Source organism: Egretta garzetta, unplaced genomic scaffold (assembly GCF_000687185.1).
Source record: "Egretta garzetta isolate BGI_Z169 unplaced genomic scaffold, ASM68718v1 scaffold1450, whole genome shotgun sequence".
Lineage (NCBI taxonomy): Eukaryota > Metazoa > Chordata > Aves > Pelecaniformes > Ardeidae > Egretta > Egretta garzetta.
The window spans coordinates 13,172-22,645 of NW_009258326.1; the positions used below are offsets into that span (position 1 = coordinate 13,172).

General features: G+C 59.3%; 2 protein-coding genes across 2 annotated transcripts in view; one reads left to right on the top strand and one right to left on the bottom strand.

Moving 5' to 3' along the window:
• Positions 1-248: 248 nt before the first annotated feature.
• Positions 249-8,126, bottom strand: ABHD8 (abhydrolase domain containing 8). The gene is made up of 5 exons (XM_009639453.2): positions 8,062-8,126; positions 1,698-2,460; positions 917-1,087; positions 522-738; positions 249-398 (listed from the first exon to the last, which is right to left on the bottom strand). Exons 2-5 carry the CDS (start codon positions 2,450-2,452, stop codon positions 249-251), a joined length of 1,293 nt encoding a protein of 430 aa, XP_009637748.1. The 5' UTR covers positions 2,453-2,460; positions 8,062-8,126.
• A 1,113-nt stretch (positions 8,127-9,239) lies between these two features.
• MRPL34 (mitochondrial ribosomal protein L34) overlaps positions 9,240-9,474 on the top strand; it is a 3,175-nt gene continuing 2,940 nt past the window's right edge. Inside the window, exon 1 of the mRNA XM_009639476.2 lies at positions 9,240-9,303. Coding sequence (XP_009637771.2) covers positions 9,240-9,303 — 64 coding nt within the window. The remainder of the gene's footprint in view (positions 9,304-9,474) is intronic.

Sequence of the window (9,474 nt, forward strand, 5' to 3'; positions counted from 1 at the left end):
CCACCGGCTGCCATACCACCCCTGAGGGGATGGGGACCAGGGCTGCCGTGTTCCTGCTGCCAGCCCCACGCACCCCTGCCCAGGGGAGCCTCCACGCTCCCCCACCAGCCTCCGACACGGCCGGAAAAGAAAATTGGCTGAGCTCCCAGTGAGGGCAGCCTCTGCCGCACCCCTCCACTCTTGCAAATCTCTCTTCGCTCCGAAACATCTCTCCCATCGGAGCAGCCCGGTCACCGTGTCCTGCCGCCTTATTTCTTCTCCCCTTGCCCGTCCCCAGCTGGCGTCTCGGGCTCCCACAGGACGAACTCATGGAGTAGCGTGTTCACCGTCTCGGGACACTCCATCATCACCATGTGGCTGCCCTCGTCGATCACCTTCAGGAAGGCAATCAGCAGGATCTGGAGGGAGACGGTGGCAGTGGCAGGCATCAGTGCCAGGATGAGCCCCCTGCCCACATCGCCACATGCTGGCAGGCAGACCCCAGACCTCATCCACCCCCCCAGCCCCGCTGGGTCTCCTACCTCGGCCATTCGCTGGTCCTCCTCCACCGGGACGAACTTGTCGTGCATGCCGTGGACCAGGAGCACGGGCACGGCCAGCTCTGCGTGGTAAACCTCGTCACCCTCCGGCCAGTACTGCCCGCTCATCATGGCACGCAGCACGAAGGAGGACACGTTGAAGGCATTGCCTTCCTTCAGCAGCTGCTTCTCTTTGGCACCCTGGCGAGCGAAGCCGGCCCTGTGGGATGGAGCCGGCACAGGCAGAGGGTTAGCCCAGCGCAGTGCCTTGGCATCGGGGGGACAGGAGCACGGGGGACACTGCTGGTGGGATGCAGTGTCCCTGCCTGTGGTGGCTGGAAGCCAGGTTGGCTGGGGACAACCATCCCCAGCGCCGTGGTGCCGGGGCGGCCACTCACTTGAGGAAGCTCCAGGCCAGGCACGGGGACAGGCAGTGCAGCACGCAGGTGGGCATGTTGAAGATGGAGCAGAGACTGGGCTCCAGCGCCGTTGGGCCCCCTCCGTTGATCATGATCACCTTATGGACCAGGTCTGGGTACTCGTGGGCGAGGAAGGTGCAGAAGGACACCCTGCAGGGAGAGGCAGATGTGGGGGCCACGCTCCAGCCCCAGAGGATGCTGCATCCCAAGGCAGATTCCAAGGATCCATGGCTGGAGCCTAGGTTACAGCCCTTTGTTTGACCCACGCTCCCCCTTTCTGGGGCAGGGTAACCTGCAGAGCCCGGGCAGAGGGGCTGAGCTCGGGGCTTTGCTCCTACGCAGACCAAAGCGGGGTGCTGGGACCTGCTTGGGTGCCTGCCAGCCTGGACCAGCCTTGTCCTTCTGATCTAATCCTAACCAGCTCGGAGCCCGTCTCCAGCTCCCTCTCCTCCCAGCCCTGCTCTCTGCACTGCTTAGTCTCCATCTAATTGACTTTCTTGGGCTTACTCTATTTATAGGCTGTGCTCTGCCAGCTTCCCTGCTGGAGGACAGGCTCTGGGATTAGCTGGACCCAGGGACACACACCAAGAGGATGTAGGAGATCAGAGCTGAGGGATAAACCCAGAAGGGGAAACCCCACACCCCTCCTCTGCTTCCCAGGCCCTGAAGTGCAGGGTTTGTTGGGCATTTGCTGCCAAGGAGAGGATGGGGCAGGGATGAATCCATCCCTTCCCTCCTGGGACCCCACCCGGTCCCTTACCCGTATGAGTGTCCTATCAAGATATTCCTCTTCTTCGCATAGCGTTTGAAGACGGCCCTCATGTCCTCCGCCAGCGCGTAGAAGGTGTACGCGGCGGCAATTTGGGGAGCTGAGCTGCAGCCGTGGCCAGCCAGGTCGGGAGCCACCACTTCATAGCCCAGCTTGGTAAAGAAGTCCAGCTGTTCCTTCCAGATGTCCAGCGAGCCGCCCACGCCGTGGATGAAGAAGAGGACCACGTCGCTGTGTGTCCCTTTGCAGCTTGTGATCTGCTTCTTGCAGTCGATGTTGACGACTTTCTTGGGTTTACGCTTCCGACGCTTGCCGGGGGCAGTGGCTGCTTCCCGCGTGCCACATCCCGGTGTGCTGGCAGGACCCTGGGCCGGAGCTTGGCCAGCCAGGTCGGAGAGCTCCAGCTCCACAGTGCTGTTGGGTTCCCCCGAGCTGTTCTGGCAATGCAGGATCTCGGAGCGGACGGCGTCCCCCAGGTTCTCGATCACCAGCTGCCCGTTGCGGTAGACGGTGATCTTGCGTTTGCAGTGCACCGTGCCCCGCTCCAGCCCCCCGGGCTGGGTCTCCTCGGGTCCCTCCGGGGCCGGGCGGTTGGGCGCACTGTGCCTGACCCGCAGGATCCTCCCCGGCTTCACCTCCATGAAGCTGTAGCCGTTGCTGGACTCAACGCTGTCCAGCGGCCCCACGGCGTTCGTCGTCTTGCCCATCAGGCAGCACAGGAGCCCATCGGTGATGCTGTTCAGCATTATGCTCCCTGCAACGAAGGCAAGAAGGGGGGGCAGGAGAAGGGGGGGTTAGTCACCAGCTCCAGCACCCAGCGGGGACCTGCTGGGGGTCCTGGCTGTGGCACAGGGGACCAGGGGCTGCCCCCTTCCCCCTTGCTTTGCTGCCAGCCCCAGGCAAAGCCACAGCAGCACGAGCGAGGGCAAAACGTGCCTCTGGGGATGCATCGGGGGGTGAACACGGTGCTCCCCAAATGCACAGCCCTCTTCAGCCACCTGCTTCTGTTTCAGATCAAAGATGGACCTAGCGCTCCCCATCCAGCTTTGTCTGGGCCATGTCCCTGTCACCGAGCCGGTGCGACGTACGCTGGCCCAGCAAAGATGAACTCGAGCGGCCGCAAACCCATGCAGTCCCTGGCACGCAGCCGCAGGCCTCTGAGAAGGGATCTGCTCCGGCCAAGGAACGCGCAAAGAAAAAGCCTGTTTGAAATGAAAATGCTATTTCTGGCACCAAATATGGAGCTAAGGAAAGATTCAGCTATGAAAATGCATTATTTATACCAATTAAATATATATGTGCATCTCTAGTCTAAACCACCAATACAAACAGCGAGAGATGGAAATTACAGGGACTGGAGATGAAGGTTTAATTAAAAGTCACTTCACAAACCAAGGCTGAAAATAAGACGGCAAGAGAACAGGGAGGGGGGGGCAGTGACCCAGTGCCTGATTGTGGGGTGGGGAACCCCCTCCCCACATCCCCACGCGGCCTGGGGGGGGACATGGCACCATCCTTGCTGTCCCCAAGGCTCATTCCTTAACATTTGCTTTTCCAGATGGTGGCTTTAGGAGAAGGCGGCAGACTCCAGGACCACCAGGCCCGGCTGAGAGCGAAGCCAGGGGTGAGCAAAGGCAGATACGAGGTAGGAAAGGCTGGTGGCACCGGGGGCGTGGGTGCCGGGACCAGAGCCCGACGCCGTCCCGGCGGTGCCGAGGGTGGCTGCGGAGGGGGCTGGGGAAGTCCACGATGCATGTTTATTATTGATGAAGCTAAACACAGTGAATTATTGATGCCGACGAGCAGAGAGGCAGAGCGGGCGCTGCGCAGTGGGGCTGGCCCTGCCGGAGGGGACACCGGCTGCTCCCCCCCCCAAGCAGAGGCTGCAGGAACCCACCACGGCCCCTGCGGAGGGAAGCCGAAGCGAAGGAAAAGCATGTTCCCACGGGGGAATTTAACATCTAAATCCCAGCGACGCTGTCGGGAGCAGCCCCCTTAGCTCCCCGGACAGCCCCTTCAAGTGCACCCAGCAGGATTACAAGCGCTTTGCTGGCAGACCGTGCAAAACAAAGCGAGGGACGGAGGCAGGCTGGGAGCTCGCTCTGCGGCTTTTATCATGCACTACGTTTAGGGAAGCCAACACCGTGCCCTCCTCAGAGACCCCTACAGACCCCAACATGCCCAGCCTGGCCCCTGCACGCTCCTGGGGACCAGACGGGCTTGGCCGAGAGCCACCGGACGGTGGGGAGCCCGCGCGCTCCGGCCCCAGCCCGACACACGGCTCATGGGTTTCCCCAGGAAAAACCAGCCTGCTTGCTCCAGGCAAGGGAGCTGGGTAACGGTTCCCTTGGCAAAGCTGGAGCCGCTTATCCGGGGAGTGCTGCCAGCCCTCGGGACAGCAGCCAGCGTTTGATTCTTGCCCGGCTCTGCTGGGGACAGTGGCCTGACTCCCACGCAAGGCTCTGGGTGCTGAATTGTAGGGACTGGACATGCAGCAAAGCCGGTCCTGGGTGCTCCTTCTCCTTGCCACTGGCCGGGGGGCTCCTCCCGACGCGGGGCACGGCAGTCCCAGCTCTCCGTGGTTTGGCACCTGGGCTAGCATCGGCCATCTCTCCTCTGGACACGGGCACATCCGTGCGGGATGTGGCTCAGGCCTCATGTTGATGATCTCTCCCCTGGGCACAAGCACGTCCATGCAGGATGTGGCTCAGGTCCTACAACACCAAGAGCTTTCCCGCAGCCCCCTGGCTGGCCGAGCACTGTGCTGAACAGCCAGCAGGCTCCCATCGCCGCTCTGGGGATGGACACATCTGAGCTGATGAGCACAAGCAGGAGGTCTCGGCACCCTGGGGAGGATAAACTAAATCCAGACCTGGCTGGCAAGGGGCTGGTCTGCGCTGCTGAGCCACACTTAGATGGGTGAGGAGCCTGAGGAGCTGGGTACCAGACTGGCTGGAGCCCTGGCTGGAAGGTGCCCAGCAGCCTCTGCACCGGGATGGACACGCCGCTGCTCTTGCCATGCTTTCCAGCACCAGCTTGGTGCCAGTTTTGGGCTGCTCTTGATCCTTGAGCAGCTCTGAGCTGGTAAGACTGAACAGGGAGATGGGGAAAACCTGGGGGGAGAGGGGAAACCAGGCAGTCCCTGAGCCTCGCAGTCCCCACGAGCACGACTGTGAGCCCCCTGCCAGCTCTGCCCGTGGCTGGGAGGCTGCATCCTGCATCTGCACCGGGTACGGTTCCCCCCGGGCTCAGCCTGTGGGACCTGGACGTGATTCTGCCTCTGATTTCCATAAAGCCTGGCTTTGCGCTGCGCCTCCATTTCACAAGGTACTAATGATGTCTGTATGGATTATAAACAGGACTTCTGGCCAAACCGCCTCGACATTGATTAACTTCTCAGGATTAACTCAATCAGTCCATCCTGTTCATTTCCAGAATTGATTTGCTGGAAGGCTCTGGCAGTCAGGAGCTCTGCAGGCAGATCCAGGAGCCCAGGCTCGGCCACGGAGCTGCCCTCCAACCTCATGGCACATCCCGGTCGAGCCGCGCTAGGTGGGAAACGGAGGGAGAGGAGGTTAAGGGACTCGACTGGATGTCAGGCTTCATCTCAGGGGCTGGGAGGCAAAGCGCGCCCGTCTCCCACCTCCCACGCGCCTCCTCTAACCCACCACGCCGTCTGCCGCAGCTGATGCAGCCAGAAACATCAAGGGATGTTCCCTCCGTGAGATGAAACAGCGGAAAATGAAACCAGATGGATGCAAAGAACTTTGCAAAGATGCTGGTAACCATGGCGATGAGCTGCTTTTTTTTTTTTTTTTGTGTTGGTTTTTTTTTCCCATCCCCTCCATCCCAGCTACCTTCCATCGCCACCCCCGGCAGAGAGCGAGATTTCGGCACCGGTTACATAAGGCCAGGCACAACAATGAGTCAGGCGCGGCGTGAACCTGCCATCGGCCCCTGTGTCCCGGGAGGCCGAGGACGCGGTGCGGGCTTGGGAAGGCAGACAGCATCGCCCCGAGCTGATACCCACATCCCGGCCCCCCCATCAAAAATCACAGCTGCCCCCAGGAAAGCGCCCCCAGCAGAGGGGGGATGCTCAAAGGGTGCTGGGGATTAATCCCAGGAGGATGATTTATTGCCCAGGGCCAGACCTAGTCCCAGAGCACCCATGTGGAGTTTTCCAGCTTCACCCTCCCTGCGGCTGCAATGAATAACCCAGCTGGGAAAAAACAACTTACTGACCTACTTTGGGCTGCAGCGCCTCAGATTTTATACAACTTGATGGCACCATGTCACAGCTGGAGAAAAACAGGATGAGATGCAATGTGGCAGGGTGGAAAGCCCGATGGGGTGATGTGACAGGCAACCACGCGGGGCTGACAGAGAGCCCATGGGGCTGACACCACAGTCCATGGGGTGGTGCATCAGGGCAGACACCCCGTCTGCCCCAGGGATGCGACAGCACGGCGTGGGCACGCTGGTGGCCACGCTGGGATGGGCCGATGGGCCAGCCAAGCTGGCTCTTCCCTTGCCATCCCTGGTCTCCCCTGCCCCAAAGAGCCTCCTGTAGCGGTCCCCTCCTCGCTGGGTCACTGGGGACAGCTGATGTCCCAAGCATTCAGGGGGTGCTGGGAATGACAAAAATATCCCCCTCCTGTCCTGGGGAGCCCTTGAATTAAGGGCAGGAAAAAGGACGGTGCGTTTCTCCATGTCAGCCCCCAGGGCAGCCGTGAACCCATCCCTGCCTAGAGGAGTCCTGGCAAATGTTTGGTCCCAATAACCGAGCTGAGAAACATCGTTTACTGCCAGGGCAGTGCGAGCCGGGGTTGGTGCCAGAGATGATGGCCACAAACCTCCCCATAACCCAAGTGAGTCCCATCGCCGCTCAGCACCTCTGTCCTCCTCCCTGCACAGAGCCCCGAGCCCTCGCAGGGAGTAGCAGGGACTTGATATCCGCTAATTCCTTGCAAATCCTCAGAGGAGAGGTGCCAAAGAGGAGCATGAGATGTGCTGGAGCCAGAATCTGACCTGCCATAATAATTTGTTCAGCTCTAATCCCTTCCCTCCAGGGCTCACAAGTATTAATGATGACACACGACACTCCTGAGGAATAGGCAAATATTATTACGCTCTCCCCAGCCTCCCCCAGCCATTCACTCTCTGAAAGAGGAGAAACTGCAGCAGTGAGAAACACATAAAGACAAGGACTGCTTTAGCACCGATCTCGGATACACGCAAGGAAGTGTTTATGCCGCTTAGTCTGGGTCCTGCAAAGTAAACTTCCCTCTGGGGGAACGTGAAAAAGCCACTTCAGCTGGTGGCAAGCACCTGGATTTATTGTCACGCCTGGCTTCTCTGTCCTGATACAATTAGAGCAGCTCTATCAGGACAGGAGTAAATAGTCGGGAAGGCTTTATCAGTCGTGCAAATAGAAAACCAAGGAGGCAGCCCCGAAATCCTCAGCACAAGCAGGGATGCAGCCTCCCAGGAGGGGGACGACCGGTCCCCATCTGCGGGCAGCAGGACTTCGCCACGGGCCCCGCGGGATGCAGACAAATCACATTCAGTCAAGAAACGGCAGGGCAGGGAAAGCAGAGCGTCTGTAAGACATACGGCAGCCTGGAGCCGCGGCTGGCTGCCTGCCACACGTCTTCTCTTTAGGAAGGAAGAAGACCTTGAGAAACAAAAGATTATGCAATGCACGGCGGAGTAACCTGTGCCTGACCTCCGTGACCGAAATCCCGCTTTAACCCCCTCCGTTTCCCAAACCTCCTGGATTTCCAGGGGGATCGCCCCCCCCTCCCCGGTCCCACCGCATCACCGCAGAAAAGCTGGCTGGATGCAAACGTCCTCCAGCAGCAGGCTGGAAGAAACCATTGCAAGGAGGCAGGAGAAGAAGAAAAACCCTGCCCCCTCCGCTGGGCAGCGATGCGTGCAGGTGCCCCCTCGGTCTCCAACCGAAAATCCAAGCAGATTTGACACACACATAGCAACAGCAGGTCTTCAGTCAGAGCCAGCAATCATTTACTGCAATTGCATCACAACAGAAGCCGTCCCTTAAGTTTTATCACCGGGCAGCTTTTTATCACCCCGCGCTCCAAGCATGCTCAATATAACCGGCTATTGAAGCGTAAGCAATGCTGCGTTGCTGCGAGGCGAACCCTCTCTCCCTGCAACCCCGTTTAATGCCTCTCAAACCCCTTCCCATCATCAGCTCTGAAAAACCACATCTTTTGGCCATTTTGCTCCCCATGCAGAGCACCTTCCATCCCCTCCGTGTCAGCGCATGCCCTACATCACAGCCTGCGCTCCGAGCCCTCCGCACAAAGAGAGAGAAACAGAAGAGGACGCTCACCTCATTTATTGACGAGGATTGTCAGGAGTTGAGATTGCAAATGAAAGGCTTAAATCTTGCAGGAGAGGAAGAGATGCCCGAGGTGGCGGGAGCCTGTGCAGGACGCAGGATGCCAGCGCTGGCAGGCTGCTCAGCTTTTCAGCTCCTCCGATTACATTTTTTTTGCCTGTTTGGTGGGAAGGATGGAGCAATGCCTTCAGCTCAGCTCATCACCTTTAGACCGAAATCTCTCCTTCCATCTTCTCCCCGTGAGCAGCTTCATAACTGAGCTCTGGGGTTTGGGGGTGCTATTTGTCCTTGTAGTCTATAGCCATAGAAAGCCCCTGAAATCCCTCCTAAAGAGGAGGGCTCTCGGCGTGACAGACAAGGAGACTTGCCAGTCAAAGCAAGACCCGGCGCAGCCCGGCTGCCCGCCCATGGGAGCCTGCAGGAGCCAGGGGAGCGGGAGGACTCACCCTGGTTTTTTTGCTCCTTCCAGTGGGATGAGTTACCGAGTTCCTTTTTTACCTTTTACCATTTTCTCGCCATTCAGGTATTTGTGGCTTCCCAGAGGCTGGCAGCGTGTCAGCGCCATGAGCGTGTCGGAGCTCAGCACAGGTGACCATGCACTGAAAGCACAAACACGCAGACCCCAGGGGATGGAACAGGAGAACAAACGTGCAATCACAAATGTTTCCTGGGTTTATTTTCCTTGCCGTAGGTTTGGGAGGGTGGCAGTCGCATCCCCTCACCCCGACCAGCTGACTTCTGGCAGGAACACAACAAACCAGTGCAGAAAAACCCCAGCACTGGTGCCTGCTCTTGGCGATATGTCTGGGCTTGCCTGCAGCAAAGCAATCTGAGGGATCTTGGCAGTGATCAGAGCAGACAGGGAGGATGGCTGAGATCCCTGGGTTACCAGTGACTCACCCTCTGGCCTCCCAGCCAGCCCTCCTCCTTCTCCTCCTCTTCTTCCTCCTGCACCTCATTTTCCTGCTCTGTAAAACACAGATTATCACATTCACCTACTCAGGAACGGGCAGAGGCTGAACTCTCTGTAGGCCTTGGCACACCCTACACGTTGCTGCTCTGTCTACATGTATATACGTTAGAGGACAGAGGGGATCAGAGTCCGGTGCCAGTGCCAGTGTACCCTCTGCTGGGCCTGTCACGGTGCCCGGCCGGGCTTCCAAAAATGGATGCCGACGCTCCACACTGCTTGTCGTGACAATTTTGGGGACAGCCAGAACAAACCCCTCAGGGGTGAGGAGGCCCCTGTGGCGGCAGGGCCCTGGGCCTGGCCTGGCCCCCCCGCCCCGGCGGGGCCCAAACATGGGAGCAGATGCCGCGGAACTGTCCTGGCAAGGAATAATTTAGCCTTTAGGGGAGGCTTTTGCTCTGTCAGTGGCGTGTGACAGGGACGAGCCCCCCCCC